This window comes from Pieris brassicae, chromosome 8, assembly GCF_905147105.1.
Source record: "Pieris brassicae chromosome 8, ilPieBrab1.1, whole genome shotgun sequence".
NCBI classification, from domain to species: domain Eukaryota; kingdom Metazoa; phylum Arthropoda; class Insecta; order Lepidoptera; family Pieridae; genus Pieris; species Pieris brassicae.
The window spans coordinates 13,098,078-13,116,483 of NC_059672.1; the positions used below are offsets into that span (position 1 = coordinate 13,098,078).

General features: G+C 31.8%; 1 protein-coding gene across 2 annotated transcripts in view; it reads left to right on the plus strand.

The window, feature by feature from the left end:
• The window catches only part of LOC123713153 (calcium/calmodulin-dependent protein kinase kinase 2), an 83,598-nt gene that overhangs the window by 28,697 nt on the left and 36,495 nt on the right, over positions 1-18,406 (plus strand). Inside the window, exon 1 of one of the 2 annotated variants that reach the window (XM_045666694.1) lies at positions 14,584-14,872. The exons of the other annotated variant lie outside the window; for it this stretch is intronic. Coding sequence (XP_045522650.1) covers positions 14,814-14,872 — 59 coding nt within the window. The 5' untranslated portion in view covers positions 14,584-14,813. Of the gene's footprint in view, positions 1-14,583; positions 14,873-18,406 lie in introns of those variants that run through there. 2 annotated transcript variants of the gene reach the window in all.

Sequence of the window (18,406 nt, forward strand, 5' to 3'; positions counted from 1 at the left end):
TAGATTTAAAGACATTCGAATTATATTTATAACAAAAATATATAATAACGACGACAGTAATAAATATATTACAATTAATGAAATTTTGTAATAATCCTAGTAGTAATAAGGTGAAATGAGCAGTGTTGGCCTAGTGGCTTCAGCGTGCGATTCTCATCCCTGAGGTCGTAGGTTCGATCCCCGGCTGTGCACCAATGGATTTTCAATAATTTTTCAAAAAAAATTCATGAAACAGATACAGAAATCTGAGGCCCAGACCTAAAAAGAGGTTGTAGCGCCATTGATTTTTTTAATAAGGTGAAATAATTGTATTATTTTTATTAATGTCTACGATAATAAAAGCCTTTTGTTAAAGCTTATCTAATATTATTTTATTTAACCAATTTCGGTAAAGTTGCATATAGTATATCATTTTTTGAAATATTAAGTTCATAAAGAAGTTTCACTTCTAACGTGTGTACCTACACTAGTACATGCACACATTTTTTTTAATAATACCGCAACTTCTGGATTTTTTAAAATAAATGTATATATATATAGCCATAATACTTATATGAATTAACCAATGTCAGTCACTTTTGCGGAATATAATCCCCAATATGTATTAATATTATATTATATAAAGTATACACGGTAATAATTCGCGCTTATTGAATTCGAAAATGTAGTGAAATCTAACAGAAAACTTCATTTAATAATATCTACTTTGTCTTTGAAATTGAAAATCCTATGTTATTTTGAAATATTCATTTTACACGTCTGCATTGCACTCGAGTTGCAAGCGGAAACCACTTCTCACATATATTTTAGTTTCTCTTTGAAGATAAAACTTCGCTTTTCCCTCTAATATGCATCCGGAAAATAACCAAGAATTTACTTTTATTTCACTTACTCTACTCACCTGAGAGCAGGTAATCTAAGGGAACTTCTGGAAAGGCTTCGATAAATTTTATGTCACCTGATGTGATGGAATTATTTTGTCTCGTAACTTCAAGCCGAAATACGGTGAGGGAGGTGCCTAAATGACATTTTAACTGATTTGCTATGGTTCCATATCAAATGAGTCTTCGGCTAATTAATCATCAAGTTTGGTTGAAAATAAACGTTTCATAATTAACATACCTAGCTAATTACTGACGGAACCACAAAGTCACTTATTTGATTGTGTTAAAAAGACAATGTTCTATTCTCCAGTCTGACCATATTATCTTATCAAACGCATTAAGAGTGAAATAATAAAACTTCAGACTTATTTTCATTTATTATTAGGTTGAGGAAAAAGTCTTTTGGTATTATAGTATGTATGAACTTGTAATAAAATCTCTTTGGCTATACTATTTGTATCTGGCTGGTTTTGGTATCCTCAAAAGTCCCATCCCATCCGTATCCCAAATTCAAATTAGGAAAATGTGTGATTTTTATTTATTTTTCATACTGTCAAGATGACAGATTGATGTGATTAAAGCAAGAAGTTGAGAGAAAGCGGCCGGAATTAATCAACAGAAGGGGTGTGGTTTTTCATCATGATAACGGTAGCCGTCACATATCTTCAGCCACTCAGAAAAAATTAAGAGAGCTTAGCTGGGAGGTGTTAATGCATCCTCCGTATAGTCCTGACTTTCAGATTTTTACCTATTTCTGTCTCTTCAGAATTATTTAGGTAGTGTCAGGTTAACATCACGAGAGGACTGCCAAACCAATTGTTGCGGTATTTTGATCAGAAGCCCCAAAATTTATCTACAAAATGGTACCTACATACTTCAGTTAAATGTAAATAAACTGTATTAAAAATGTTGTGAATTTTCTTAAAAAATACGAAGAAACTTTTTCCCCAACCTATTATTTTACTTCCAATACAATTCTAAGTCATGTAATATTTCATACCGAACAAGTAAATGTTTACAAAACAAACCTAGTAAGCTGGGCTTAACATAAAACATTATTAAGTAGGCTTCGTTTCGTTTTCTATGAAAATAATTACGAGTCCGAGTCTAACATTCGCCAATTTTATCTTACGTTTTAATTTGGATTCTCAAGTAGGGGTCTTTCTCGAAATTATTAGGACTATATTTAAATAATTGTAAAACAACACAAAACAATATTCATTTATATTACCTGTGACACGTCTAAAGATGAATGGTACTAAACCATTCGTTAATCTTAATCAACAGAAATCACTTATTTACGCACAACGGGCCTAGTGAGAGTCTAAGGGCGGAAACTGAGTCCACAATCCAACCACTTATTAAAATGTTACATAACACTTCATAATCAGAGAATACATATAATTAAAAGAATATCGATCGGAAAAACGTTAATTCGGGACTCACTGCAAAGCACGTCAATTGTCTGACGAGTTTTACAACTTTAAAATCAAAGAAATTTGTTTTATGCCAGTTCATTGTCATTTGAATTTGTGTTACTCGAGTAAGACATAAATTACTATAGAGAAAAGTCCCCGAAAGAAAACTTCTTATTTAAATGTTTGTTCTTACGGTAAATACATCAAAAATTACAGCAACCTATATTAATTTACAGATAAAAAATGGTTGCCTAATAAATTGTAGCGTAAAATTTCGTTTAACCTTCGCAATCGTTCACGCACACAATGTAGACGAGTGAGGCATATGGTTCATAAATTGCACATCGACCTTAGGGTTCCTTTCAAAAGAGGAGTTTTGTGGTGACAAATAATATTTAGGAAAGATTTTTTTTTACGAGTTTACGAGTGTTGAAGTATCTTTCATGATCATTAAACACTTAAGCGCAATATTAAATAGTCGAAAGAAAGATTTCTAACTTAGTGTCTAAAAGCTGGACATTAATTTTGTTTAAAACTTCTGAAGGCATGTTCTTTAATAGGAAATGTTTTAAAAATTGAAACAGGTCCAAAATAATACCTACCGTCGCGGAACACGCCTTTGGATTCAATGTCTTGTTTCTCGAGGGAATCTTAATCAGTTTAGGCGTTCAGTAATCCTTTACTAATTTGGGATGTTATACGGTGATCAATTAGTTAGTGCGTCACGGGCATACGAATGTACCCGCATTTCAGCACAAAAGAAATGATGACGGGAAATACTACGGATCCATTTGAAAATCCCATACACGCTTTACTGTTTTTTGTGAAAATCGTTTAATATTCAAACACCTGCCTACCGTGTCCTGGGGTGAATTTGATCAATCATTCAAATAAGCTTGAATTTGTATTTTATCGAGAACGTAAAAGGGACGTGACGATTCTGACGTATCCTCAAAATAAGTATATTTTCGTGTCCCCCTCAAGAACAAAAAGATATGGCAGATTTGCAGACACTAAAACTATAATATACATTTTTACGCTTCTTATGATTTGAAAATAATTTAAAGGCCCTCAAGTGCACTCTGGATGGTTATAGACATACACTGCAATAACGTCAACTTGCAAGTGTTTGCTTGGTGATGATCTGGTGAGGTTATTTCGTCAATACCACAAATATTAATTACTCCACTGTTTTATAACATTGTGGTTATATAATCTTCTTCAATAAATATTTTATTACATGTAGATTAAATCGAATTTGTATGCATTTTTTGTAATTCCTTATACATGTTTTAAATGGAACTAAAGGACCAAAGAGTTACATCCTTCCTGCATCGTGTTAAGTATAGCACCAACGGTATTCTGAATTGTAGAATTACAAAGAACACGCATATCTCAAAACGTCGGTTAGCTGTCCATGCCTCACTTTAGAAGTATTTTTGTTTTGTGTCCAAACCAATAGCAAGATTAGATAAGATAGCAACTAAGCCCGAATTGTTACTAACTCAAATTAAAACTACATATGTATACATATATAATCTGAAATAAAGAAGTTATTATTACTATAACTAGTCATTAACGCGTATTATTAATATGTAATTGTGTGTTGTAAAATAAATATAACATACTCTTTCCTTTTGTACTTAAAAAAAAACAAACCAAAAAAGACAAATTAATCAAAAGAACAACAAATATACAATTATTGAATGTTCTATATAAACATGATTATTGCACCGCAGACCGAAACCGCGGATTTCAGTTCAACCATTAACATTTAATTTAGTATTTAATACGAAACGTCCATTGCAATGTATTAATTCGATTTCGAGTAAGCCCCTAATCCAAACGATTATCAGCTATTGGATGGATTACGAATTGTTCGTTATTTCATATGAAAGGCCATTCAAACGTCGTAATTATATTAGATCCTTATATGAGTAGTAGTAAACCTAACATAAATAGCAAAACGGCGAAAATACAAGTCTCTCCTGCAACTTTGATTTGTCCCCTTTAGATTAGAGACTTGGTTTTGCTGTGGGGTTCAAGTTCATAGGCACTAATTAAGGGTTTAAAGTGACGTACTGTAATACCGGCAACAGCAATGGGCGTCACAATACAGTGGGGAAATTCTGCCAGCATTAAAGGTACACTGCTACTGGGACCTAATTAATTCCAATGATTATTATAATGTACAAGTTTTAATTTGTCCCTTGATCCAAAGTGGCGTTTGTGTTTTGGATGAGCTTATAAGGTAAAAAATAATGATACATAGAAGGAGAAAGACGCAAATAGAAGTGGCTATTTGATACCTACTTCGCTTCTTGCATCGTTCTGGACATATAAAGTTCTTAATTTAAAACTGTTCCTATACAAGTTTTTCAATTGTTATAAAGCAAGTGATGGCATTCGTTTAATAAATGTCTACTGTGTCGCGTCTAATATAACCTGGAGACTCCGTAAGAATAAGAAAGTTAAGAATAACACTAGTTAAAAATTACATTATACAATACAAGTTACAGGGTTTCTATTACTTCTATTACTGTACTCGTAATAGAGTTAGTGTACATTTAAAATTTGTTTAAAATAAGAGATTATGTACAGGTTAGGTTAAGATAGTATTTTAATAATGTTTAACTTGCTGAAAAAACAAATTAATAGTTTAGGGTGAAAATGTAACTTAATCATTTAAGTTACTGCAGTTAGAGCGAATGGTGTCACTCGCTCTAACTAGAATACGCACGTAGTGACACAAACGTTACACGTACGTTAAAAGACATTTAACGCAAATATTGTAATAGAATAAGGAAAGTTTTAATTACGGTTTATTACCTTTTAATTGTACATATTATTATAACTTATATGTCATAACACATGTCAATAATCTATATATATAAATGAATACTTATCTTCCTTGGTCACGGCATCATGCGTGAACGGCTAGACCGATTTCCCTAATTCTTTTTTTGTTTTGTTTGTTACTGTCAAGAGAAGGTTCTTATGTAAGAAAAAATAAGCAAATTGCGGGGAAAACTAGAAAAGTTAAGAATACTTAACCACCATATTAAATAATCGTGACTTTTGTTACGATAGCAATTTTTTTTCAGTGCATAACGCTTTTACAATTCAAATTTTTGAAGAGGATGTAAGAAAAATTTATATCGTTTAAAAAAATGCTTCGATTGGTGTTATTATATAAAATACATACAAAATACAGTCGCTACTTGTTTGTAACAATAATCTTGAAAATCCATGTTTTTCACATGGCCGGTTATATGTCGCCTGTTCCCGTGTCGGAATACCAACAAAAGTATTTATATACGCGCCAAAAACACAAACAAAGAATATTGTATATCATAAAGAATATTTAGTTAATTATACCAATTCAAAATCAATATTCATAGTTAAGACAGGACAACGTCTGTTGGGTCTGCTAGTTATCTATAAAAAAATCACCTACGGGTGTACCCAGAAGTTTGAATCGTAGTGAAATTAGATTAAGTCAGAAACATTTAAAAATCTCATTTGTATTAAATGAAATTATAAGTTATTATAATAAAAATAATAGACTTGTTTAGTGGACGGATGTAACGCGTGTTTCGTCTAGATAAAGACAAAAGACGTCAGAACACAATATAAACACATGCATACATTGCATCCGACGTGGAGCCACTAAACAAAACAAACTTTATATAAGACTATACAAACTTTTTCACACTGTATTAACGACATGCTCTTGTTCTAAGTGAGCTAAACCCATATTTTAATCCCCTCATTATATTCTCGTTATCATGCCAGTTTTGTGTAAATACTTCTTGAATCGTATGTCTATATGTTTGTCCAACGGATCTTACTTGATAAACTTATATGTGCTATAAGTTCGAAAGTATTTGGTAATAGAGACTGATCAAATTAAACCAAAGTTTATGGAAGACTTAATTAAATTTACAATTTGACGATCTCATTAAATACATATTCGTTGTTACATAAGCTAAGCATAAGGAGCTTCAAGAATAAAATAAAAGCGCCTGGCAGACCTTTTATACGACGCATCATTACTTCTTCGGCCTTTTATTAGTTTGCTATTGTTACTGGATTACAGTGACTATTGGCTTGTGATTGGACATGTGATCCTCATGCCTGAGGCCGTACTTTTGATCTACTTTAATCGATTTAGTATGTGCGCATTTAAGAGTCGGTTGTAGGGTAAAAGAAAACATCGTGAGCAAATGCCTTAAACGTAAAAAAACGGATCACCTACTTACTTTAAAAAAAGCAAATGATCACGAAACACATACACAAATGGCGTAGCCCCGACCTGAAATTTTGTAATGCTACTGGTTTTTTTGTCTTATGAACCGTTAAATATTATTTATTTTAATCTATCCACACATTGGTGTCAGAAATGTAAACAATCTCAGCTGATACTTAAATTCCCACGGTGTACACATTTCGTATTTTTAATTCTGTTCTTTGATTATATTGATAGTTGAATTTTTTCTCTCCTTGACAACTTTAGAAAATATGGTGGTACAATCACTTTCAATTCAACTGTAAATTAACTGTAGAAATTATTAAATGATAATAATTAGTCCACTAAATAATATAGATCTGATGACATCTACAATTTTGTCATAGATGACATAAATAAATAATAACCACTTGCCGGTCCGAAGCTTTGTTCTGTAGCCTTTTTTGCATAATCATGATTTGAGAACTGACAGTTAATGTAACATTATAAGCATTTTATATACATATCTGTTTTTGACGTTCATAAGTGTACATTGTGTTACCTATATGAATAAATGATTTTGAATTCAATTGAAAACAGGCAGGAGGCTCACCTGATATTAAGCGACACCGCCGTCAATGGATCTTTTCAGAATCTCAACCGGAAATCTCCGCCGGTCTTTTCAGAATTGGTACACTCTTAGTGATGGCACGAAGCATAAACTTTAAAAAAAAACGCTCAGTTGGAGCAGCGGACGTCGAGATGATGTGAGTGGAATTTCATATTCTGCCTTGATGTCAAATGCTGAAACTCAGCTGCAGGTATTGAAATATCTACAAATAGAATGAAAAATCCAAAAATGTATCTTTCCCATGACTACGACTTTATACTCACGTAAAATGATAAATACACCTACTTGATCTTAGATACTTCATACGAGTAACGCTACAACCAATGAGGTCTCAGTTTCTGTATCATTTGTTTTTTCCAATAGGCAAGTTGGTAATCAGCCTTCAGTGATACATGTCGACTTTTTGGGTCAAAGCTTGGTTTTCTTGCGACGTTATCATTTACGAGAGAGTGTTATATGAACGTAGTATGTGAACTGTGCACAGAATATTATATCGAATTAATTCTTGACACAAAAGCGTCGCCATAAGATTGCAAAGCGAAAATATCAAAGTGCTTCGAGTCATCTATATCCGTGCGTCAATTGTGTCTTATTTCAGCTCACCACAATTTTATTGCTTGTAAACATCTCCCGAATTGAGTATTTGTTTGTTCTTCAATAATACTTGTTAGGCAGATCATGCATGAACCACTTGTTGAACTTGTATAAAAGTTACTACTTTCGTTTTCACAGAAAACCTTCTTAGATAAAAATGTAGAATCTAATCGTGATTGTATCAATACATATCTCGAACTCTCTTAGTTATTTTTGTCTTTAATGTGATTAACAATAACCACAGCTAATCAACCAAAAGTGATTTATTTTTTTCTTGATCGTCAACATAAATTAGTTTCATGAATTATTTTCCAATTAAGAAGGTACTTGGACTTGATACTAAGGTTTTATTACAACAAAACCACCGTCATTTTTTAGTCTTCTCGTCTCAGACTCGGTTTTTCTCATCCGTTTGACGCCATTGATTTTAGAACTAAAATATATTATTTATTTTAACCGTATTTTTTACCATTACAGCTTAACAATAATTCTATATAAAATAAAAAAGGCATGTGTAAATATTTTTCTTTTTACAAATAAAATTACATTTTGGTTAGGAGTTAACTCTTGCGTTTCCGTCGCACGTATGGATGGCCTCATGAAAGGTTCAATGTCGAATAATTTTGATGTTTCTGGGTTAACATCGACCGATATTGGCGCAATTCAATATAATCTAAAATAGATTCTATTTTACACGATTTGTGCTAAAGATAAAGTGTCTAATAATAGCAGGCGTAAATATTTTTTTCGATTTCTTTTTCATTATAAAGATGAAATATTTGTGTGGACTACTACCGCCTAGGGGAACCTATTAGGGGACTACGGAGCTGGCACAATGCACCTGTTTCATATATATAGGAAAATATATTGTCATTCTCCTGCATCGGCGGCATTCATCGGCAATCTCAAGTTACAAAATTATTGAATAATCAAAGGTAGACATTAAGTTATCTCTTGTTTTCAGCAACTGGCGGCGTTATAGCCACTTTAAATCTCTGGAGAGTTCCTTTGTAATGTTAGTTATGTACTAATTACCTATAATACCCTTTTCTACACATACATACCTCTTATGTATAGAAAGTATTTAACTAAGATCTCACCAAGTTGTGCCGCGAAATCAACTTGGTGTTATATATATACTTACCGTCCTTTTAAAAGGAGCGTACCAATTCTTAAAAGACCGCCAACGCACTTGTGGGCCCTCTGGAATTGAGAGTGCCCGTGGGTGGAGTATCATTTAACATCAGAGGCCCGTTTGTCCCCGTTCTATAAATACTCTATAGAAAGCGTAAGTAAGATGCATATTCCCCGATACAAAAAAAATCAATGGTGCTACAACCTTTGTCTGGGTCTGGGCCTCAGATTCGGTATCTGTTTCATGATCATTTGTTAAACGAATAGGCAAGTAGGTGATCGGCCTTCTGTGTTTGTCGCACGCCGTCGACTTTTTGGGTCTAAGACAAGCCGGTTTCCTCACGATGTTTTCCTTGACCTTTCGAGCTAATGGTAAATGGTGCACAGCCGGGGATCTAACCTACGACCTCAGGCATGAGAGTCGCATGCTGAAGCCACTAGGCCAACACTGCTCATCATCACATTCCCCGATACCGCTGTTAATTTTTTTGACCTTATGCTACTAAGAATATCTTTCCAATGTAGTTTCATATGGTAGAAAGTGAGACAGTAATATTAAACAAAAAATAAGTTCAGAAATTTTACTAGTTTCGTAAGATGCACATTTTACAACTTCTCTTCTTTTTAATCCTAAAACTCCTAGTTACAAAATTGTATGTTCCTCTCTGGCGGTATATTACGGTTTTGATTTGCGTTCCTTAGATAATCTAATTCTTGAAACTTCAATTCATAAAACCAATTTCTATCACTCCTCCTTCACTGTGCAAAGTATCCTACTTTAGAATTACCAATTGATATCACACGAGCTCAGTCTCTAAATTTCTTCAAAAATCTTCTTTTTGATCATTTTTCTTCTGCCTCGTAATTAGCTACTTATATATATTAATTATGAGTCAATTAACCTTTGGCAGAGCTTTTACATGTCTGTTTACACATATTATTATTTATATTTTTTCTTTGGATTTCATTTTATTTAATTTTAGTTATAGTTGCATGTTATTTCCAGTTTTTTTTTGTTATTTAATTATGCACTTCTTGTACTTTACCCTCTGTAGGTGTTTTATTTTTTATTCTCCCATATTAGGGTTGGCTGGAAGAAATCGCTTGATAGCGATAAGGCCGCCTGTTGCCTGATAACTTATGTAACCTACTTACATTTTGCTTTTGTTTGTATAATTATGTATATTATGGTAACAAAGTATAAATAAATAAATAGTTTCGATACTTGATAGTGATTTTTTAACATTATTACGCGTTCATAAACATGTGGCGTTTGTTTAATGGGTTTTTGTACACAATCCAAAGTAAATTTTGTTGTTTTAACACAGTGTACAGAGTGTAAAATATCAAATCAACATATATTATCGATACTAATATTATAAAGAGGACAGATTTCATTGCTTGTTTGTTTGCATTGAATAGTCTCCGAAACTACTGGAGCGATTTAAAAAAATATTTCACCATTGGGAAGCTACACTAACTCCCTGGTGACAAAGGCTATATGATATATTTTTTAGGTGAAAGTTCTGTATTAAACAGTGTAACCAATAAAAAATCCTGAATCGCCGTGGAAACTAGTGACGATAGAGAAAAGTAATGTGCTACAGTTTTATAGAAGACATGAATATCTACATATACGTAATATGTCTAACAAAAAATATTCCTTTGGCATTTATAAATCTATTAACCGAGAATAACTAAACGAACGAATTAATACGGGTGAATCCGCAGAGCTTGCTAGTAGTAAAAGAACGCCACATGTATTTAAAACAAAACACAACCAAAGCGATAAGCCAGTATTTCATTGCAATATAAAAAGATCAAAGCTTTTTATTCCCACGAAACAACGCTTACAGTTCGCGCAAATATTTATAATAAATTTTAAATTATAGCGAGCGAGAGAAGCGTAAACTGAAATTACAATACTTCTTTAATATAAAAGTTTCTATTGAGTTAATCATAACATTCTACTTCGAACATTAATATAGATTCGTGTGTTTGTTCCACACCTTCAACTATTTCATATTATATTATAAGGAGAATGAGAATTTTTAAAACTTTTACTAAGGGGCTCCTAGACGGTACATTTTTCACAAAAATTTATAGCTGCAACGTTGTGGCTGGTAGCATCAACCTGCATTTAAGGCTAGACCATGCAATACTCGGCAATATGTTTGGTATGGCCGAGATTTATTACCAAATATTTTTGTATGGCCGATGAATGTTTAGTTTCCCAGCCGTATGGCCGTAACGAACGCTTTCTATTTTTTTAAAGAATATATATCTTCAATTTTCCATTTCGTCTTTGTTTTTCCAGACTTAAAATATCGAATATCACGCCTATTCAAATAAGGTCGTATCCACATTTTCTTCGTTTCTTTTTCTTTTGACTTTGCTTTAAGAACAATAATAGCTGTTGCAACGCATATGAGTTTGCCCGCCATTGCAGCCATAGGTACTAGCCAAGCAATGTATGTAGACCATGTAAAGACAAAATAATGAACCATATAACCATAATTTCGGAATATAGTCAGCTATATGCCACATATTTCATTAAAAGTGTAGCCCAGGTAGATGCCCCTTTAAAAATAAGCTTTGTAGATAAGCATATTACAAATTAGAGGATTATATTTAAGATTAAAATACTTGGAAACATGCTGGTCCTGCTCCATAGGATGATCAATATGGACAAAATCAACTGGTTGGTAATCTAGTCATACAGGTTATATTTCCTTTTTTTTAAATAAATGAACTTTGAAGTAACTCACACACTGTTTGTCTGTTATCATATGTTAATATTAATAATGTTAATCATTGACAGAAAATTTTCTCGCGTTAGGTTCATTTTCACGTGTAAGAAGAGTTTTAGATTTGCCGCCAATTCACAAAAAAATTACAAATGAATGCATTAGGTTACCAAAGAGTTCTAAAATTTAAATTCAAAAGAGTTTTCACTATCCATGTTTCTAACTGGCCAGTTCTAAACATTTTCAGTATTACCCACGTATATATATTAACACCATAGTTGCAATATTTGTTAATATGTGCGCAGCATGTATCTACATAATAATATATTTATCTGCTGCATTGTTTTTATAACACCATGCACCGATTTTATTTTAGTATAGTAGTTTTGTTTCTAGGGACATGGTCTTCACATATAATTATCAAATCAATTTATAAAAAATATTATAAAAAGATTAAGTATGCAGTTTCTCGTCCTTTCTTCTCCTTTTGGAAGGGCCAACTTTTAACTTGTAATTTTGACTTTCATAAGTGTCTTTTAATAGGGTCTAATTGAAATAAATGATTTGACCTTGACTTTGAAGAGATAGTATATGTAGTAGATATAAGTAAGCGTTTTCCATGGCAGTTTTTGGTGCGCACCACCGCTATTTGGAACCAGCTGCCGACTGAAGTATTTCCGAAACAATTCGACCTAGGGCCCTTCAGGAAAAGAGCGTAACAATTCTTGAAAGGCCGGCAACGCACTTAGGCGGCGCTATCACTTAACATCAAATGAGCTTCCTGTCCGTTTGCCACCTATTACATTAAAAAAAATATGTAGGTCGTGGCATAGGAAGATTGTCTATGGAACTATTTATTTATTCACCCTTCGTTACCTTATACAAACCATACATATAAAAAAGCAGGTTACATAAGTTATTAGGCAAGGCGCGGCTATATCGTTCACAACTGATTGCTTCCAGGCAACCCAAATATAGAGCAATAAAAGAAACACCTACAGAAGATAAGTACAAGTGCATAAAAACTAAGAAAACAGGACTATTTAAATTTCCTCTAATTTTTTTTGTAATTAACAGGGCCTAAACAGCGTTATTTCTTGTAGCTTTTTCCTTATTCTCAGCTTTAGCGGTTGAGCGCATTTTGTACTATTTAATTTCCCTACCGTAGGATGCCTGTTAACCGACAGTCGCACTCGTCAATAATATTTTCTTGCTGTTTTCTTCGTTTTACAAAATCTATCCGACTATCTGCCTTAAAACTATAGTTTATGTTCCTCACATCAACACTAACTCTGCAAAAAACTCAGTTTTGTAGCGCAGCCTGGACATACAACGACCAATATTTAAGCCTTGACTTGTTTAAGATATCACGGAATATGGTTACTTCTTAATATTAATACTCCTTGTATTAAGAATATCCTTAGCGCAAAATCACCTGCATCAGGAGCATACCCCACAAACACACCTTACTTTTACACCATCACAATTATTGTTAGTGGTAGCCAAATAGGTACCACTTGGTTAAATGTATTGAATAATTGTTATTTGTTTGTTTGCTTTTGTAAATTTTTTTAGCTAAATGTATTATGTATTCTATCTCTGGCTATATTTTCTGTGTAATTGGTTTTTATTATATATATTTACAACTTAAATAAAATATATATATATATATATATTTAAGTTGTGGGATTACGAAATAAATAAATAAATAGTTTTACCCCTTTGTGACGAAAAGACGTGAAGTAGAGATGCTGCTGACCAATCACAATCAAACGAAATATGTGATCGTGTCGTTTTGTGTTTAAAAACAAAATGTTGAATGATATTTTCAATCAATAAGTTCAGTATACAAAAATTCAATCGCTGAGTTATCGAAAGAGTTTGATCGAGCACGATATGAAAAATATCAAACATATTCACTTATTACATATCGCTAGGCTTCTATTAATTCCACACTGCTTATTTCTGCATACATTGCTACGGTTTTTCCAACTACCACGATCGTTCACTATGAATAATTGAAAAATACAATAACTGCTATTCCCCTTTGAAAATTGTAGTTCATGTATCATCCAAATGGTAAATGTAGTTTCATATACTGCTATTTTATTATCTTCATATACCTTATTAAAAATCTAACCACTTCATGACAAAACAATTGAACTAATTGAAGCTTACCTTCAAGAAAAATAATATACATTAAGTGTTTTGTAGTTTATAGTATATGTTCCTTCTTTTTTAGTAAATTGTAGATGTTAATTTACAAGAGCAGTAGAGATTCCGTACAATTACACTTTGGGTCAGTTAAGTTTGCGCGCGCAAAACTTCCAACAACTGGTTCTAACAAAGATTATTATAAACAGATCTGATATTTTATTTGCTTCACTTTAAAGCTACACTTACTTTGTTATACAGATAAAGAACATTCTGGAAATGTAAGTAGACGATTTCTAAGCTACACCTAGGTTTATTTAGAAATCGTATACCCTATGGCTTTTTTTTACCTGCTATAATATGTAACCTAGTGTTACTAGCTGTAACACTAGAACAAAGACGTATGAAAATATATTTAAATTTGTACGTTTTTACATAAAATAAACTAGAAGAGATAATAATAATCAATAGAACATTTAAGTTTCATTATTTTAATGTATATGACTCCTGTAACAAAGATACAAACGTTTGCTTATTTCTAAACACAATGTGTTTTAATGCCAATTTAAATGTTTCAAATCAAAAGCCTTCTTAAACTGTAAATAAAATGTATTTACTTTTAAGGAAACATAACAAAAATGGTTAATTAAATAGATACATACGAAAAGTTTTTTAAAATATGAGATGGAATTTTCAAAGTCCGATTGAGACGTTAATCTATGACGTGTAAGTTTACGCGATACGGCACTCGGTACTAGCTCACAGCTTGCTCTCAACAAACCCGAATGGAGGTTTGACCCAGACGGTCGTTTCTTTTATTTTTCTTTTCTTTTCTCGCAATCTGCTCCAAAAGTTTGAACAAAAATCGAAAAATACAATCTAATCATATCACGGCAAAGTTTTAATGTAATTTAAGTTTTTAAATTATTGAGGTGCTCTTTATGCCTTTTTAGCATTTTCTTAAATAGTTTTTACATCAAATATACATAATAATAAATATAGTTTAGTCTGAAGTATTGTGAAATGAATGGAATTGCTGTTGAAGCGGAACGGAGCGTGGAAATGGCGGGAAATTGTGACAGGTGAGTACGGATGACAGATTAAAAACAAGTTTTGGTGTCATTGTTATGTAGGTAAGTGAATGTAATGGCTTTGGAATTTTAATGAATTTTTTTGAATTAGTTTTTAATTGTATTTTGATATAATTGTTATTGTTCGAGCTGTAATTTAATTAATAACGAAAATAGTGTACGACAAAACAATATGTCGTGTTAATTTGTCTATTGTCCTGGTGTTCCAAACAAATTATCTTTGGTTTTAATGGCATTTTTAAATCTAAAAATTGAAAAATTACCATATCAAAAACAATGATCAATGTTTACTATATTCAATAAAGAATTATTCTAATATAACATCAACTTAAATACAAAATTGGTTTTCATTCATATTTAGAATATTCAAGTTGCGACAATTTACGTTTTTCCAAAGGGTGTCGTACAAAAGCCTGTGTTATATCAAAGTGGTATCGGGTGTGTACAAATCGTTATCCAAAGGGAAGGTATTTTGTTAAGATTCCAGATAGAAGAATTTTTATGTCAGGAAAAATGACCAAGACCTATGAATTATTTGACACTAAACAAGAAAATGTCACCTTTATATTATGTACATTCTAATCGAGTATTATCTTGATACCCACGAAAATGTGAGGTTAGGATTGTGTAAACATAATATTTGTCGCACTTTTTTATATTATGGCAATAGTTTTGACTTTATGCCAGTTTGAAGTAAATTGTGCGACAAATTTCACGGAACAAATTTACTTCCCTATCAATAATATTTAATATAATAATAATGTATACAAAATTTAATCTGTGCTAAAGAATTTGAAGAGTTCGTTTTAAACCGGAAACTTTGGAAATTGGTTCTAATCCAAAAAGTATTTTTGTGTTATGCGGACTTTTTTTTACAAAAGGCTATAATTTAAATAACATCAAGACACAGGGCGCCGCATGGCATGCATTTATTGATTTAATACATATCTTAATAGTAAAATTTATATAAGTGGCTGTGCAACGGGTGATATATTATGTGTACTGTGTACTGTGTTTTGTGTTTGTGTGAGTGCCTTATTTAAAACTTAAAAACTAATTGATATACCGCTTCCTAAAAGCAATTATTTTCAATTACGCACATCGCAACGCCGCGTCAATATTGTTCAGGTCAGTGTTTTGTTCTATCGCATTTATGTTAATTTAATTGTATTATTTAATTTTGCTTACTAGGTACTTATAGGACCTATCTCCTGATAAAAATATATAAATATAGATACTATTACTACTATACTAGACTATTTTATAAGCCAAAATGCATCGAAGGTAAGATATCGGGGTTCACACTATATTGGATCCGGTTGTTATTGTAAACATAAGATATAATATCTGTTATTTCAAAACAGACAGCTGAAGATTGATAGCATTTGACCTCATGACGCGGACCTGAGCTAATAATAGCTTTGCATACAATTTTGTAAGTTTAAGCATTGTCTACAAATAATCAAAACAAATGAGATTGGTGATTACAAAATAAATCCAATTAATTACTGGCAACTACGTAATATACAATAAAAAAAAGAAATCTTTGAAAATGCAAGCGACAGCTATGCATAAAACTTTTATCAATTATATTGGTAAGTTATTATAAATTATATTGGAAAAGTGAATTACGATTTATGTTAATTATGTTTTTTTTCTGTGAATTATATATTTGTTTTGATTTCTTACTTGTGTTCAGTTATAAGGCGAGTTAAAGTATTTTTCACTAAAGAACAAAAACGGCAAATACAACATTTATTTTTTTAACCACGTCTACTTCAAAACTAATAATTTATTAAAGCGTAGAAGTGAACATATTGTAAATAATCAATCTTCTCCCTTAGATACCCTTGCTTCATCTACCTTCATCGGATCGAGTAATTAGCCTAAAATTATTTTAAATCTAGTCTAATGACTGACCTTACACCATTCCTTTTAATTTGCTATAATAAAACACGGAAGAATTCCATTTTTAAAATTATCTTAAAGAAATTCGATGTATTCGTTCAGTCTAAAACTAGCAATTGCGTGTACTGTATTCATTATTTCCGGTGTCGCAACCTCGGCCTTACGTGCTTTATCCAAAAAATACGGTAATGGCTTCCCGCGGTTTGTTTGCGTTTAATTATTTTTTTCTATACAGTATAAAAAGTGCTGTTATATTTGATTTATTATTTTTTGTTGCATTATGAATTTGACAAATTAGGAGGCAACGGGTAGCGAGCGTTTACAAGCGATCTCTTCCAGGCAACCCTAGTAAGGGAAAAGAAATACTCAGATTAAACTGCGTTAATTACGTAAATAAATTTAAAAAATAAAATTACAGGTAATATGTAGACTTCGAAAATGTACAATTCGAAAATCAAAATATTAAAAAACTTAAAGCTCATCTTAATCAAAATGCTATGCTCTAAAAATATAAAATAATATATTTACTATTACAAAACTACACAGATATATATAATATGGTTAAAAGATGTTTATGTATTAGACTATTAAAAGTTGTGAGACGTAGCTAATCGTTTACAATCGGAGAGCGTATTCCATTACTTTATGGCGGAGATCTTAAAGACTTTTCTACGAAGAATGAGCTGTGAGACGAGCGTAATAGATAGTTAGTTACAAGGACTCAAGAATTTGGATTATTTTTTAGAATAAAAATGACTTCTGGGATTGAGTATAGAAGATGGAGGCGATGAACCAAAGTCGAATAGGTAACTGCTTGCGGAATTAAGACACGGGATCATATTTCCTTAGACCAAATACGAAGCGAATGCAGAAATTTCGCAGGCTATCTTATCCATCGGCTATATATATAACTCTAACAGAAACAACGTCTCTTTGTATTCGTCTATCAATATAATCTATATTAATTTATATAAGACAATGCACTGGAGCTACCTACCTAGCTGGTTCAGAAAATTAAGTCATTTACATTTCTCCCCAATTTACAGACAATCAGCAAATAGTAATTTATCCTAAATGTTAATTAAAACTTGTGCGAACCTATTCACGAATGTATATGGACGTATTAATTAAATCTACTATATTAGATAGTTAAATTATTATAATCATGTTAAAATAGTATCTTATTATCTTAAAAATATACAAAAACAAATAAAAAGATTATATCGTAAAATAGTCATTCAATGTCCAATAAAATATGTTTTTAAAACGTCTAAAACATTTTAATTATTTGAGAGGCTGTGTATTTTAACTCTCCGTCTTTAATATAAATTATTTCCCTTAGAAAAAGTTGTTCGTAGCCATCATTTGTATTAATGTTATTTTATTAAAATTTTAAAAATAAAAATATGATGCGGCATCTCATTATATGCCATTTAATCCTCAATTTTTTATTGAAACGGTTTCTAAGTATTATTAAATTCGGTCATTGTAATCCATTTTTGCATGACAATATCGTTGTAAAGATGTCATATTGATGTGCAAAATACCACATTTCCATTGTTTTGCATTTCGTTTTATAAATTGTGATTGACAATAAATCTATATATATTTCAACAA